Consider the following 17,504-nt stretch of genomic DNA (forward strand, 5'->3'; position numbering starts at 1 on the left):
GGGCTCTGATCACAAACACAAACAGACCCCACAGAGCCCCAGGACAGCAACACAATTAGACCCAACCAAATCATGAGAAAACAAAAAGATAATTACTTGACACATTGGAAAGAATTAACAAAAAAACAGAGCAAACTAGAATGCTATTTGGCCCTAAACAGAGAGTACACAGTGGCAGAATACCTGACCACTGTGACTGACCCAAACTTAAGGAAAGCTTTGACTATGTACAGACTCAGTGAGCATAGCCTTGCTATTGAAAAAGGCAGCCGTAGGCAGATCTGGCTCTCAAGAGAAGACAGGATATGTGCACACTGCCCACAGAATGAGGTGGAAACTGAGCTGCACTTCCTAAYCTCCTGCCAAATGTATGACCACATTAGAGAAACATATTTCCCTCAGATTACACAGATCCACAAAGAATTTGAAAACAAACCCAATTTTGATMAACTCCCATATCTACTGGGTGAAATACCACAGTGTGCCATCACAGCAGCAAGATTTGTGACCTGTTGCCACAAGAAAAGGTCAACCAGTGAAGAACAAACACCATTGTAAMTACAACCCATATTTATGTTTATTTATTTTCCCTTTTGTACTTTAACCATTTGCACATCGTTACAACACTGTATATATACATAATATGACATTTGTAATGTCTTTATTCTTTTGGAACTTCTGTGAGTGTAATGTTTACTTTTTATTTTATTGTTTATTTCACTTTTGTATATTATCTACTTCACTTGCTTTGGCAATGTTAACATATGTTTCTCATGCCAATAAAGCCCCTTGAATTGAGAGGCCCAACTCGGCGGGAAATCTGTCTCCCTCCAGCAGGTGGCATTTTTTCGTTGTTTCGCCYATCAAGCAATGAGTTGTCGTAYGGACGTCATTGAGAATGTGGAATTAGGTCAACATATACATTCATGGTTTATTTGCTACGTGTGGTTTATTTGATCGAATGAAGTTTCGTAATGCTTCAGGTTTCACTAGTGTACTGATATAAGTAGGACACGTGACATCCCGTCAGCTTTGAGAAGAAAATAACACTATATCGGAATTGTCTCGAGATGGCTATGACTATTTGGTTCACTTCAGTCAGTAGTTCTGATGAGCCCTTCTAGTTTATAAAACATAAAAATAATGCTTGTGGCTAGAAACTCTAGAGAGAATGTTTAACTTGTCAGCCGAAGTTGGAATTTGGGAGTGTTCCAAATCATTCGTTTAATATGAGTATTTAAAAAAAAAATAACATTAGATGTAAATCTCATTAATCCCACAGATGTATATTTTTTCKGTGAAAATAACAATAAATGACGTTCAGCCGTCAACCTGGCCTGATATTGCGTACACTATCTAGCTATTTCCGTCTCCTTACTGCGGGAGTGAAGGACACTGTGCCCGGTGTAGTTGTGTTGTCTGTTGGCTTGCAGAGCAAACTCCCATTTGAGCAGTGTAGACTGTATGACGGTGGCATCCAAATGGTTACGACCAATATTACAAGTTAYTTGTTGTGGAGGCTGCTATCCTACTACTCGAAATAAAATCAAGTGRGATGGACCAAATTGGAGATGGTGACGTTTCTACATGTTATTTATCCTTGCCCATCGAAATAAACATGACTTTCTTTTAGTTTCTTAACTATACTGAACAAAAATATAAACGCAACATGCAACAATTTCAACGATTTTACTGAGTTACAGCTCATATAAGGAAATCAGTCAATTGAAATAAATTCATTAGACCTTAATGGCACTGGATTTCACATGACTGAGCATGGTCACAGCCATGGGTGGGCATAGGCCCACTCACTTGGGAGCCAGGCCCACCCACTGGGGGAGCCAGGCTCAGCCGATCAGAATACTTTTCCCCCACAAAAGGGCTTTATTACAGACAAAAATATTCCTCAGTTTCATCAGCTGTCCGGTTGGCTGGTCTCAGACGATCCCGCAGGTGAAGAAGCCGGATATGGAGGTCCTGGGCTGGCATGGTTACACGCTGTCTGAGGTTGTGAGGCTGGTTGAACGTACTGTCAAATTCTCTAAAATGACATTGTCGCCGGCTTATGGTAGAGAAATTAACATTCAATTATCTGGCAACAGCTCTGGTGGACATTCCTGCAGTCATCATGCCAATTGTACACTCCCTCAAAACTTGACATCTGTGGCATTGTGTTGTGTGACAAAACTGCACATTTTAGTAGCCTTTTATTGTCCCCAGCACAAGGTGCAGCTGTTTAATGATCATGCTGTTTAATCAGCTTCTTGATATGCCACACCTGTCAGGTGGGTGGATTATTTTGGCAAATGAGAAATGCTCACTAACAGGGATGTAACAACATTTGTGCACAACATTTGAGAGAAATAAGCTTTTTGTGCATATGAAACAATTGTGCACAAMATTTGAGAGAAATAAGCTTTTTGTGCATATGAAACATTTCTGGGATATTTTATTTCAGCTCATGAAATATGAGACTAACCACTTACATGTTGCGTTTATATTTTTGTTCAGTATAGCTGCATGCTGCAGTTGCCATCTAGCCAGCATAARCTAGCTGGGAAGGGTTTATCAGGACGACTGACTGAACTGAATCGTCTCCACACTGCACTCTCACGTGCACGACATATCCTACGTCATAAATGTGGGCACCAGGCGTGTCCCTATACCCCCGCCTGACTGGAAACACAATTGGCATTAATGAGATGGGGGAACTTTATTGCGTTTGCACTCGTGATACTACGGTAGCATCCAAGGGGCGTACACACGATGTGTTGATAGAGGTAGCTACTTCTCGTGTAAATCAATTGTGTGCTGACTTCTATTTAATATTTTTGGGGCGTTGGGGGAAGAATGAAAGAGGTCTTCCACCAAAACGGACGAAATCATGAACGGCGCCGTATACATTTCGTTTTTTCAAGGTCAGCTGGAATCTGCACTAGAGGAAGTAGTGCAAGTCGCAGTACAGGAAATAACCAARACTGTTGGGTCAAGCTTGACTTCTATGTTAATGAAAACGGCCGTCAAAGAACAAGAAAACCAACGACTTAAGTTAGAGCTTCAATCACTGGAGTTTGAATCTAATGGGGTAGAAAATGGAGCCGAATTCAACCGTGGCAGGGAAGACAACGCCGCCACGGATCAAACAAAGCCCGAGACACACACCCCCAGYCACAGCGCAGAGCGCGGCGTGCACGCAAACACTCTAAGACTGGATCAAAAATGTCGAGTAGTGGGTAAGGTTACTAGCTAGGCTAGATTACTACCATGGCACCTAGAGGTTTCATTTTATACGTTTAAAACACAAGACAATAACACCATTATGTAGCCCTACAGTCTGTTTGATCGTAGACCTTTTGTTTATGTTTCTGTGGCACAACGTATCCACACTTCGTTTACATAGTGTTGAAGTCAACCACAAAAAGGACAAAGCACCAGAATCTTGATATGGGTTTCCGCATAGAGCGGCAAATCTTGATGATGATAATAAACAGAGTTGATATGTTAAGATGACGTGCAGTAGTAGCCTGTAACACACTGAGAATCAATGACCTGTGGTAAAATCTTCAGGATATGAAAAACGGCTGTTTTTATTTTGGTTCTATTACCTTGGTGTTTTTGTTTCACTTGAGTTCTGTTTGACTCAGGCATGTGTCCTTGTGAACAATGGTCTCTTGTCTCAAGAGGTGTACATTTGACAAAATTGGCCTCCTGACACTTAATTATTGTTATCTGTGGTGACATTGTTGCCATTGATAATGTTACAATGTACAGTTGTGGGATGACAACCAGTGACAACATCACCAACCTTGTCACTGGTTGTGTCGAGCAAACGGTTCACTGAAAGGCAGCACATCCATCCTCAATCATTTTTATTGACTATTGACCGATTTTTATTGACTATTGTTGACTTTTTATTGACTATTATTGACTACCCCTTAAAACATTCTTCTCTAATTGAAGATGGGTTGTGATGAGAGGACTATCAGTGACKTTATTGTTGTTGAGCCTCTCCTTAGTGCTGGCAGCAAAGGAATGGATGCCCCCCCTATAATTCTCCAATGAAAGTCACAAGTGCAAACCACACCCACTCAGTTCTTAGAGGGGATACATTTAGGGAGAGGAGGGGTGTGAGATATAAAAGGGGGCAGGAGGAGACACTGGGCAAGCTGTGTGTCATTGTGCCCCAAAATGCTGAGGCCATTGGCAGGCCTTCAACTCAATTTGCACATTTTGGACAAGGCTGGAGCTGTACCTCGCCACTTAGCATATAGCCGTGGCTCTTATTTAGGTTGTGATGGCCAGGGAGGCCATTTTGATGTAGGTAAATTAATCCTGGCAGCAACATTCATACTTCAGACAGCCACACAGGTAGCTCCTCATACCGTGCATGATGTCACACTTACACAATGCAACACAACAATTAGGCTAGTAGGCTTCTTCTTCTCTGACTCGGCTCAATTACTATTTATATCCTGTGGTTTTAACGAAAGGGGCATTTATAGAGACCATGCTGCACACAGTTTTCACTATTGATTTCCAACTTGATTTGYTTTCTTCCTCAGGKATTTGGACATGTAATCCATTCTCTTTTCTAGTTATGTTAGTTACATTTTTATTTAACCTTTAACTAGGCAAGTCAGTTAAGAACAAGTTCTTATTATTATCAATCCCTGTGTGTTTGTAAAACAAACCAGGTGTGTGTGTGTAAAACCCTGTTTGCTTTGTCAAAACGACATTGTAKATGATCTAAGGTTGCCAGAAACCAACTAGGCCTATGCTGTCATTGTCTGCAGCAGCTTGGTGCTCTGCTGCTCACAACAGCTTTCAAGCAGTTGCCATCCCACTCCTACTTTAGTTAAATCACATCAATGAGTACGTTTACATGCACACTAATTTTATATTAAACTGATTTATGGCAGAAGCATTAATCATGTAAACACCTTACTTTACTTATCTTAATCGGTGTACGGTCATAATCGAAGTAAGCATGCGTTGATTAAAACACCTGGTTTTCTGAGCAATCTGAATATTTAGGACATGTCAACAGCGTAATCGGCGTTCCAGCAGTGTATTTGGGCTACGCATTTGCCAGCACCGGTAGCGCAAGCCTCCTTTTTATGCGCAAGTGAATTGAGTTTGGAAAAACTGAAAGTRTGCATCTTAGAAATTGTTTTCACATACAAACTTTATATGTCCAAACTTAGAACAAGTCTTCACAAAAGTAACATGGTCACTGTGGTAGAACCTTTATTTTGATTGGTGATTTGTTGTTGTTGTATATATCAAAAGTCCCATCAGAAGCCTGATTTCAGATGTCATGTAAATAACATTGTTAGTGAAATTGTTCTTCATTGCAAAGTATGTAAACACTTTAAAGCTGCAMTATTTAACTTCTTGTGCGGCCCGACCAAATTCACATAGAAATGTGAGCTACTTAACTGTCACTCATATTGAAAGCCTAAAAAAAGCGGTAGATCTGTTCCATGTGCATTATTTCTATGCTTCCCATTCTTAAGTTTCATTTTTGTGTCTTTTGGTTTTGTACACCAGCTTCAAAAAGCTGAAAATACAATATTTTTGCGTTATGGAAAATATCTTTCACAGCGGTTTGGATGATACAATTATTCTCTACACTATGGTTGCTTGTTTTGTCACAAACTGAAATTAGGCGAACTATTCGATTTTTTTTTTCTTTCTTTTTTTCTTCTTCTCTCCAGCACCCAGGAAATGGCAGAGCAGTTTCTGCATAGTGCATCTTTAAAAAATCTATTCTATTAATCTGACTATCCACAATCTTATTATTGTGTGCATGAAACTGTGATCAATGACTAAGTAGTTTAGTTCAGTTTATTCTCAGCTTTATCTGTAACTAAGACCTAACACCATCTACGTGTGGCGATAGATTTGTAAAATGTTTTCTCACCATGTTTTGCACAACTTGTTCTACATTTACAACTTGTGGTTAAGAACGGGGTGAGAGTCATCGTGTGTGTGTGTGTGTGTAGGCCATTGTGTGATTCAGCATGTCGGCTAGGCCTAGGCTTTCTACTACACAGGTGTTAATTCTTAGAGTAGCCTGGCTCATTTGTCAGGTATCATCATGGAGATATTTGCACTACAGTGTATGCGATGAAAAGCTTATAATTTTCTCTGGTTGGAGATGTTTGAAAATATCAAGTGTGGTAATTGATTTAGCTTCAAAACCATTATGGGATCGGTGAGAACTTTCTCGACTATTTCAGGGAAATGTTTACCACTCCCAAATTATACCTATTGCAAAGGGGGACATGACAGAGCTATCTGAGCAATAAAGCCTTCTTGTGGTATTATAAATAATTCCTTTCAATATTTTACTGCTCTATGTAAGTAGATTTAATTATAGTAATGCACTCATATTGAATATAACTAATTTATTGTCATTSCCGCCATGGATGAAATGCCTAATAAAACCTGCCTCACATTGTAAACTGTTTTGATTGGTTGCTGTTACAAATACACCAGTCCCAAACTGAGAAATTGGCATTTATAAGGAARGCTCAAATCTGTCCCCTAGACACATGTCTTTTCTGGGTCTCATATGGTTGTTATCAATCAAGTGATTTTCAGTCTGGCAGTGCTACAACAATTCAATCAAGAGCCATGGCTGAGATCTGTAACTTTTGAGTCGTTGTATTGCGTAGGCAAAAATTTATGCCCATTGCTGGTTGCTAAAAAGTGGTTCATCTCAAAGGATGCCAAGTAAAATTCATTATGGGATGACAATGTTTTTCTTAGTGTTTTGGGCCCCGCCAAAAAAGGGGCACTGTGTATGTGTAACATATGTAGGCTAGAGAAATGCTTATGATAACAATGCTGTACAACCAAGGGCTCTCAGGGCTAATTTGTGTAAAGCAGGCATGGACATTCAAAAGGACTCRATGGCTGTTGTTTTTCCAATTCTAATGGCTGAGCCTAAAATAGACCKTAACATTTTAAATGGATGAGGCACCATTTTATCCAAACCAAATTTGGAAATAGTGTGGTTTGTAATTTCATTGCACAATGCACTTTTGTGTTTGATTAAAACCGCTACACAAATAATTGCAGCCTTAGTCATTTGCATAGTAAAAAGAGTCGTTTGGAGAGACGTTTCCTTGTAAGGATACAGGGTTGTTTTTGCCTACTGTGTTCAACAAATATCCTGTAATGACAGCATTGTGCACAACGCATTTATTTATTTTTTAACCTTGATCAGTGGCAGCTTTCAAATGTGTCACTATTTATCTACAAACATAYCAGCCATTGACCTATGCCTCATTATTTCCTCTTTACACACAACAGGTTTTTATTTCTACTTTCCTGTCCATTATTTACATAACTATTTCCTTATCATTAAAGACAGTAGACAAATTCTGATGACTATTTTGTCTCCATGTCCTTCTCTGCAGGTCAGCTCAAGATGGTCATGGAGCATGTGCTGGAGTTTGCTGTGTGCGAGCTGACCAAAATTGTGGAGGCCAGTTTCGATGACCTGCTCCTGGAGCTGACCGGGAAGGAGCGGGAGCACATCGCTCTGGAGGAGCAGTTGCGCCACTTGGCGCACCAGGAGAACAGGAAGGGCGGGGTGTCGAGGAGGAGTGGGTCGGAAAACAACACAGCGTTCCCCAGCGGCTCAGAGGACACCCGGCAGGAATCCAGAAACGTCACAGTCAAAATTGTCCGAGGACAAAGAGAGCAAACKGAGACAACAAACGGTCTGTGTTTTAACCTTAACATGATGTTCTAGTCAACATGATAATCAACTCCATGATTTATTTACAGTCCCAAATGTAACACACACAGAAACTGGGGATGCTTGCTATGATACCAGTCAAATCCCACAGCACTGGAGGTTATGCTTTCTTATGGAAAATATAGGGATGGAAAGTGCCAGGACACGGCACCTCCTCTGCCTATACATTCAATTACTCATGAGAGGCCAGTAACTTCCTGTTCATATGTTTTCAAGTTGCAACTCAATCCCACAGGGTAAATCCATTTGACTTCAATCACTTTTTGACAGCAACCCTTTTGATTTGAATGAAACCTTCCATACATATTTGCCCATTGTAGATGTGCTAAGAAAATACCATGAGGCATCCATGTCTTCATCACTGGAAAAGATAAACGGTTGAGTTTAATTTAAAAGCTTACAAACAGGGTTGTCAAACAATTTGATAATTCCCTGTGGAAAAAGTTGTATATTTTTGTAACTTTAAACGTAAATATATATTTTTTTCTTCAAATTCTCGTGTTGTATCTTAGACCCTATTTTACATAATCTGAGGTTTTTGTAGTGTGCCCGTCATCGGTTGAGACACAACATGCTCTTGAATACAGCATGGGTGTCATGTTTTAGCTGATAAATGTACAAAAACTGGAATAAAATWGACATTTCTAACATGCAACTGGTACCACAAAGATGGTTGGAGGTCCACACATCAGAGAATGTTGACTTGAATGGGAATATCTGTTTTAAATTATACTGTCAATCCTTCATAGGAGACCTATTGAAATCATAGAAATATAGTTAATAGACATAACCATTTAATTTGACAGTGGATGGACCGGCGGCAGTCTTTCTGGTACTAATTAGAAGTAAAACATTCCATTTAAATGTCAATGGTGTAGCAGCTAAATTGCAGTGATCTGAAGGGACATGTCCATTCTGATTTCTATGATTGAAATTACAGAGCATGTTGTGTCTCAACTGATGGCGGGCACAACATAAAAACCTCAGATAATGTAAAGTCGGGTCTAAGTTACAACATATGCTAATATGAAGAAAAAAATTGGCACACGCTTTTATATAATTGACTTTAAAGGTACATTTTAAAAACTTCTTTTTGTTGACATTTGTTATCGAGAAATTGTAAAATAGTTTTTTGTAAGGTTCTAAATGATATCAAACTCAACCATTTATCTTTTCCAGTGATGAAGACATGGATGTCTCATGGTATGCAAAATGGGTCAACTTTGAGCACCTTTTATCTCATGAATGTTTTGGCATTCACGTCTCAAAAGTTACTTTCTGACCACTTCATCCTTGGGCAAACATGTATGGAAAGTTTTATTGAAATTAAAAGGGATGCTGTCAAAAAGTGATTGAATTCCAATGGATTTACACAACATACTAAAATGAATAGAAGGGTATTGTTAATCTCGGGCACACTTCATTTTACGAGCTGCTATTTTTCTTGATTGGTAATGACCTAATAATGAAGGTTATTTTGGGAGTTATTCTATATTGAAACAAGTGCCAGTACATACCAGTTGGTTACCAATTGTGTGGAATTCTTTGAATTGCCAGAAAGTACACATATTTGCCAAGTGTTTACTCAGACATAACATGGTAATTATCAGTTGAAACACATCAAGTGTTCCCTTCATTTCTGGTGCTGAAAATAAGCTTGTGTCTAAGTAGTCAGACTGGGAAAAAAACATGAATAGGWGTCAATATGGACTAACCAGAGCACCAAGGCCCCATTTTTCAAAATAAAAATGTTCATGTGTTTCATAACCATGTAAGCCATGACTTTCACACACCAGTCCTCTGAATCACKTGAACTGGTCAATTGACCTATTTAGTAGCTGTCAAAATGGTGAAGCTCCCCTGTTATAGTTAACTATTAACCGTGTCAGTGCCAAATAGTTGCTCCAGTTAAACCCCTGCAATCTGTTACGTATATATGGCGCCATGTTAGGTATGCCATGTACAGTAGATATAGGTTTCCCTCTACTCTTAAGAGTCCAGTCTTATACTTGTGCTGGTAATACTGCTTAGATATTATTAAGCCGGTTCACTATAAGCAAACACTTCCTATGTGTATATTGCCTTGGGTCTCTTAATGTAAGCATTTTTGTAAAATGGATCAGTATTAAAATGTGCTGCATTAGAAATAACTGCTATAATGATGGAAATAATCACTGAATGTGTTAACTGCTTCTTCAGGTGCAATGATGTAGGAACACAAACATGCACGCATGCTGTTTTTATAAATATTTGTCAGTTTTTGTATCCACATCATGGATAGGTTTTGCACTTTTATTCCAGTTCAGTTGTCTTGTACTCAAGCGTGTTTCGTCTCTTTCTCCCTCTCTCTCTCTCTGGGCAGACAGTGACAAGAAATCTGTCCTGACCACAGCCCGTATGAATTGTACTTGTTTTCTAGTTCAGGTTTGTCTTCTCAGATTTGTTGCTCTCTCTCCCTCTCTGTGTGTAGACAGTGACAAGCAGGCTGTCCTGACCGTAGCCCAGGACTGGGTCCCCATCCTGGACAAGGTGTTTGGGCAGAAGTGGTGCAGCGACCTGTGGCAGATCAAAGAGCTGGCTTCAGGGAAGGGGGGTGAGGAGAGGACTGGGGGATCTGGGCTGGGAATTGTGGGCTCCTTCCCCAGTCTGAACGCCCTGATCCGTGAGAACCTGGAGCCCTCCCCCACTAGCCCCCTGCAGGACCCCCAGTGGATGCCTCTGGAGGACATGGAGGTCCTCTCCTCGACCTTGGACACTCCGCAAGACCCTCCTGCTACCATAAGCACCACAGCTACAGGTGTGCATGGGAACTACTGAACTGATGTCCCTACGTGACATGGCCAGTTGCGTGCATGCTTACTCTTAAGTCCCATGACTCTTTATGCTTAATTTTGTATTATATTTAGATACGTGTTCTCCTTAATGTGTATTCTCTTAGTCTAGTACAAAACAAGACAGCTGTAGCTTCCTTGTCACATCGTCCTGGACCAATTGGATTTCCTTCCCTATTATTAAAAACTCTGTCAGCCTTTATTGCCTTTAATCTTCATTTCACTTGCTGTCTTTTATTTCTATCCCTCTGTCTGTGTTTCAGTTGAGGAGTCCCTCAGGTCTCCGTCGATGCTTCACCGGCTCCTCACACTCCCCGCGCAGCTCCTAGAGGAAGACGAGGATGAGAGCGCAATGGAAACCATCCCCCTGCCCGCCGAAGCTTCCCCTGGCAGAGCAGCTGTGCGACGGCAAAACACAGAATCGCCTAACCAGAGCTGCCCATCTCCTCCCAAGAAAAAGGTTGCTGTTTCACTGGAGGAGGAGGAAGAGGAGGAAGACGAAGAGAAGGAAGACAAGGCGACGATGACGCTGGACTCAAAGGTGAAGACCGTGCCTCTCAAAGGCAGGAAGGCTCACGAGTGTAAAGAATGCGGCAAGAAGTTCAGCCGGGCGCCGCTCCTGAAAGCTCACCAGCAGACTCATATCACCACAGCAATGGCGATGACGCCAGCGATTTGCTGCTCAGAGTGCGGGAAACGCTTCTCCCAGGCATCCCGGCTACAGGCGCACCTACAAACTCACACCGGGAAAAAGTCCTGAGCAGATGGAGAAGTGAATTGGAAGATTGAAGAGAAAAAAAAGAGAATTGGAATCAGTCGCTCTTCAGTCCATATCTCACAAATAGCCATATTAGTAGCAGGATGGTCACCGGTATTCGAGTTCATACATTTGAGTTCACTTTAAGTACCTTACAAGTCGGGAATCAGAGGCATTTTTTTTCATGTTGCTGATTTGAAGGTACAGTTTTGCTGTATGTTTCTTATTTGTTACCACCATTTTGATTCCTTACATGTGGCGACAAGGTAAATACTTTGTAATCATTTGAGATTGGATCTGGCTGGTAGTTGTGGTTAGTATCACAATTTTACATTATGTATAGCATGGGACAGTGGSGCTCACAACAAGCAATGAAGTGACCTTTTTAAGTGGTCTTTTTAGTTTCCCCAGTATACTTTTCTACATTTTTGGGGGGAATATCAAACTGGTCTCTTTGTGGTTTATTATTTCACATCAAGGTTATTTGCTATACCAGAGGCCATAATCTTGGCTTTTGTGGACTGCAATTTCAATAAACATTACACTGATTTGTGAGAATTGTATCTTTCAGTGGCAGAGGCATTGTCTCAAGTCGAATGTGAATCGCAACTCGTCTTTTTTCCGGTGCTACAAGCAGTGACTCACTTTCAAAGGGCTTATGTGCCCAGGGTAAAGGGGGAGAGAGATGGACTGCTGGAGTCAATAGCAGATGTAATACCTTTGTTTTGCTTACCTCTGAATGTGAATCTCTGTACAGATGGAAATAACCTGGTATTTCTCTTTACCTTCATGCAATTCACTATTTACAGTCCTCACTCACTTTGGCAGTATTTTTATTTTTCACTCAACATAAATACCTCCTTAAAAACACTCAAATAATAATGTTTGATAAAGGTATTGTTACGTTGGTAGCCCTTTTTTTTGTTTTTATAAAGAACCACAGATTCAGAGTCTGCAGACCTCTAGTTGATGACTAGCACAAACTGTGTGATGACATATCACACTGGTCCATCTTGGGCTTTTCTATATCCTGTCTGACCTGGAAGGACCATTCCTGACACACGTCTAAGAAGATAGTGAGGTAGAGAATGGAATCTTGCCCTTGTGCTGATTGTGGAAGGCTGGATTCTCAAGTGTCATGSGAAGTAGAGAAATACCACATTGATGAGAAACACTTTTTGGTTTGCTTTGTCTTGTTTGACCTCCGGATGAGTCAAATGGATGTGGAGCATCTGATTGGACATCGGGAATATTGTTTCTGCTCATATGGCCATGCCTAACAGAATACTTKGTTGGAACATAAAAYATTGAAGGTATGGGCCATTCAAATAAGGGATGGGTGGGGGGTTGAGGGGCAGGGTTGTAWARACTTTGGAGACTTACASGTGTTTGCAGGACTGCTCTTTSCCTCCGAAAATATATTTGTAGAAAGGCAAACACTGTTTACGCCCCTCCGCCAGATTCCTTAAGTATCGTAGCGTCTTCCCATTTTGATTGTGCTTTGTCTCTTGTAGATGCGTCTGCAGTTTGTAGTGCTGAGTGATTAGTGCTTTTTGAGGACGGTTTCGGTTCGATTATGAAAMAATAATCACGGTTTTAAGTTGGAAGAMAATAACATTACATGCATTATGTAGGTTGATTGCTGTAACACAGAATAAAAYAATTAATAAAAGTCCCATGATGGTAGCGACTGCCCATTTATCACTTAACCATTATTAACCATAATTTATTCACATTACTTTAATAAAATATTTCAGTTGTGTGTGTATATTACATGTTTTATTTGATGGCTTTATTATTTAATTCCAAGTCATCTCAAATCTCTATAGAGCTGCTGCCTAAGATGTTTGACAAAATTAATATTTTAGTAGTTCTAAGTAAGGTATAATTTTATGACTGCTAAATACCAACTATCAATTACTTAAGATCATGTATTTTCAGGTAGAGATGCCTCGCGAAGCAACTGTTCTCTATCCCTCTTTTACGCCTGACGTAGCAGGCGTAAAATAAACACACAGGTGGGACAAGTAGGCACGCAATGTATTTTGGCCATAGTAGTTAATTACCACATTTTCTGCACCTAAACAATGTAGAATATTGGCCTGTTTGAAACTGCAACTCCCTACTATATTGCACAGTTTAGGCTTGATCTGATTGATCTGTAGATWAACGTTGCAATGTGCACATTGAGCTCACAGAAAAAAATGGAATTCAAATAATTTTACCATCGGTCAATTTTAGCATCTGTCAAAATAACAGAAATTATGGTTAATCGCTCTGYACAAAGCATTAATGTAATAGCAAGCAATACTGTGTACCATTGAGAACATGGTGATGTTACCTATTTGTGGCAAAGCCAGTAACCTATTGTTGAAGATGTACCTGTACTTCAAACAACAATCGAGGGAAGATATCCTCAAATCGGTTCTGTAATCCACAGGATTTTTTTTGTCTTCCTCAGGGAAGGTTGTTTCTGTGGCTCTGTTTCCAAGATATCAGGTCACACTTCTACACCAGAGCGGGAAACCCATGGCAACGTCCCAATCCATTGTAAAAAWATATATAAAAAAGTGCCCACGGACTTTTTCTGTTAAAGTAGTCGTACTTACGCTGTTTTGAATTTTTCCTCTTTTTTTTCTCCATCTTTTTGTGTTTTGGTTAATTGTAGCCACAGATTACATYTTAGTTTACACTCCCTTGTGCTTTGCCTCATGTAAGTCCTTGACATAAGTGTAGATTGTTTAATTACTATGTATCAGGACCATGTGTTCTATCAGAATCTGAGAAGACAATGGATTCCAAAAGATTTGGGTCTTTTATTCAGGTCAAACCAGCATTAAAGTTTACATGGGTACAATTTAAAAAATKGTTTAATACACAACCTCTCATCTTCAACTGTAACCAATTTAAAGAAATTGCATGCAACGTCTTCACATTTTCACAAGGTAAAATATAAGGAGAGAGAGAATTTCCCTCCGTGTCTTCAGGGTTGTAGCCAATGTGCAAATTTAGGATTTTGAAGTGTTTTTTTTAAAGACTTGTCTCTCAGGCTGCGTTTACACAGGCAGCCCAATTCTGATCTTTTCCCCAATTATTGGCAAAAGCTGAACTGATTATTGGACAAATATTATTGGCCTGCCTGTGTAAACACAGCCTAAGATTGAAACATTGTAGAAAACCTCAAAGGCTTTAAGTGGTAGAAAATGTATGTTGCTGATTGTATTTGCAGCCAGTGCTGCACACTTTCAATTAATGTATTGTTATTGATTATTAGCCTATGCTTTGTCCTAGTATCTAGAACTCACATAGTGCACWTCATTCCCACTAAAAGCGGTGTCTTGTAAAGTCACATCACCACTCAAAACACGTTTGTGCTCCGCAGTAAGCTAACCTTGAACAGTGCTGAATTTGTGTATTGCTTTTCTATGTTAGGAGAAAGACAGGAGTGGGTTATGGCTATCTAGCACTTCGCTTTCGCATTCAGCTGTTTTGTCTCCTCAATCCACCTCTTGAAACAGTTGTGACGACTGTGTTCAACAGGTAACTCATTTAGTTGTTTTTGCTTTTGCTAATGAATCACCCAGCCACTTTTCTTCAAATGCCTACTGACATGTTTTCTTCTTTTGTTATTTTTCCGTTACTTTACAAGACCTCCGTACCTCATGTTGAATATCAGAAAAGAGTAAACACAGCAAATTGGTTATTGGAAACAACATTACCTCAATATTATTACAATATTATCACAAATATTAATATTTGTCTGCATGACAGTAGAATAGTGTTTGACTGGYGTTAACTGGCACAACCTTAAGGATTCCTACCAAAACAGTTCACTATTTAGCATATTCTCTTGCCTTGTCACATGGACATACAGGTAACTGCTACAATAATGGAAACACTTGAGTAAATGAGGGATACAAAGTATAGTGAAAGCAGGTAATTCACAACCCATYATGCTTAGGGTAATGCATAATAGAACACTATTTTGGCTACCATGGCAATGCCCCCATAGGATAACAATGCCCCCATCCACAGGGCAAGAATGGTCACTGAATGGTTTGAAGCATGAAAGCATGAAAATAAACCATATGCCATGGCTGTCTTAGTCACCAGATCTCAACCCAATTGGACAATTATTTCTCATGGAAGAATGGTGTCTCATCCCTTCGATAGAGTTCCCGACACTTGTAGAATCTAGTTCTGGGTTGTGTTGGCCCAACAMCMTATTAAGACACTATGTTGGTGTTTCCTTTATTTTGGCAGTTACCTGTTTGTAAGGTTGCAAACATTGATGGTACCACAGAATTAATTTTATTTAGTTACCTGGCAAGAAATATAGGACATTTAATTCCATACACATTTGTCACAGAGACAACTATTTGTTACAATTGCACAACTGTACAATTACAATATAAGATGTGCAGAAAGATGGCGGCCTTATTAATATGTTTTATATTTAGTCAGATATAGTGTTCTATCCGTATGCATGTAATAGAGGGATATAGTTATAGACTACTAAGAGCATGCAGACAGAGTTTGGTCGTCATTAAGAAGTGCATTCACTCGAGCATTGCATTATGGTAAAGAAATCTTGTGGGGTCTGCTTCTAGACATATGTATTCAGGCTATTTCCTGAAAAGTGGTTGAGTGGTTCCCTTCTAAAAGTAATATGAACTGAGTAAAAGCCTCYTCATCCTCATTTGAACCAAACGTGAAGGAGGAGGCGCAAAATGATTAAAGAAGGGACTTCAAATGAATTGTGATGAATTGAAAGAGGTAATTAAAGGGAGTAGACATATTTTATGTGTTTTTCGAATTTGTGATTTTGGTTGTATGTTTTATTTCTTAGAAGTATTAGAATGATGTTTTTAATCCAGGGAACGTGCAGATTTCAAGTTGACATCCAAATTCTAAAATTATTTCAGTTAAGGATTTTATTTATTTTATGTTCCATTTGTGACATTGTTAAATTGTTCTAGTTTTAGCTCTTTACTCAATTCTATTCTGATAAGATGTGATCGATTGTAGGACATACAGATGTAGGATATTAATTTGAGCCAGTTTGCTACAGCAGGAAAATAATCCTGCAGCAACAGGAAATTTGAATTATTATGTGGATTATAATTAATGGACATTTTTGTAGGGGTTGATACATTTTTCATGRGGGAAAATCAAGTTGGAAATTTCAAAGTGGAAATTACAAATTTCAGAAGCCTTTTTACACCTCAAATTATCGACAAGTTTTAAGTGTCCTGCATTGCAAGAAAGTTATCCTGCAACAGGGTGATCAAATGAAGATCCTATATCTGTATTTCTTTTATAATTTGGCACGCTGAAGCTAGATTTTGCCAAATTGTAAAGTAGTTTGGTTTCTGGATTTCTTAAAAACAAGAGAGCACTTCTGAAATGTCATTCATGCCAAGTCAACTCTGCCAAGATAATGTAATTATGTAGGCAATGTGACATTGTGTTATACATATTTAGAAAATAACAACTGGGTACTTAGTGTAAGAAAAATAAATGAATAAATGTTAACAATCAACCCTTTTTGTTTCTTATTGTTTATCCTTATTATTTAGGTCAGGGATTAGCAACTTTGAGGTTGGAGGCCACAAAAAATCTGAACTCATCATGATGGACCGCAGTGGCTTGCCAGTCTGTATATCCACGTCCATATCCACACATACAGTCAGAACTGGCCCTAGCTTTTGGGGGGAAATTTTGTTGGGCCCCATCACCTTGCGAGCAAAACATTTTAGCGGCCCCTCTGTTGACAGCGGAGAGAAAATGTTGCTGTTTTAAAGCAAGTTTGCGGCAATTCCTCACATTTTTGCCATTGGGCGGAGAGAAGATTTTGCAATTGTATTACTAATTTCATACAATTCTATTCATTTTGCCATGCGGCACTAAGGTATTCCCAAAAGATAATTGAAACAACAACCACCCGAGACACTGCCTGTTCACCCTGCTACCATCCAGAAGGTGAGGTCAGTACAGGTGCACTGAAGCTGGGTCCGAGAGACTGAAAAACAGCTTCTATCTCAAGGCCATCAGACTGTTAAACAGCCATCACTAGCACAGAGAGGCTGCTGCCTATATACAATCTTGAAGTCATTGGCCACTTTAATAAATGGAATACTAGTCA

The 17,504-nt window shown here is 39.6% G+C and overlaps 1 protein-coding gene across 1 annotated transcript; it reads left to right on the forward strand.

The window, feature by feature from the left end:
- The first annotated feature begins 2,692 nt into the window (after positions 1 to 2,692).
- On the forward strand, positions 2,693 to 16,901 carry LOC111981653 (uncharacterized). The gene is made up of 4 exons (XM_024013032.2): positions 2,693 to 3,233; positions 7,428 to 7,733; positions 10,242 to 10,568; positions 10,866 to 16,901. The coding sequence occupies exons 1-4, from the start codon at positions 2,885 to 2,887 to the stop codon at positions 11,360 to 11,362; spliced, it is 1,479 nt and encodes a 492-aa protein (XP_023868800.1). The 5' UTR covers positions 2,693 to 2,884; the 3' UTR covers positions 11,363 to 16,901.
- Positions 16,902 to 17,504: the final 603 nt, after the last annotated feature.

This window comes from Salvelinus sp. IW2-2015, linkage group LG20, assembly GCF_002910315.2.
Source record: "Salvelinus sp. IW2-2015 linkage group LG20, ASM291031v2, whole genome shotgun sequence".
NCBI classification, from domain to species: Eukaryota; Metazoa; Chordata; class Actinopteri; order Salmoniformes; family Salmonidae; genus Salvelinus; species Salvelinus sp. IW2-2015.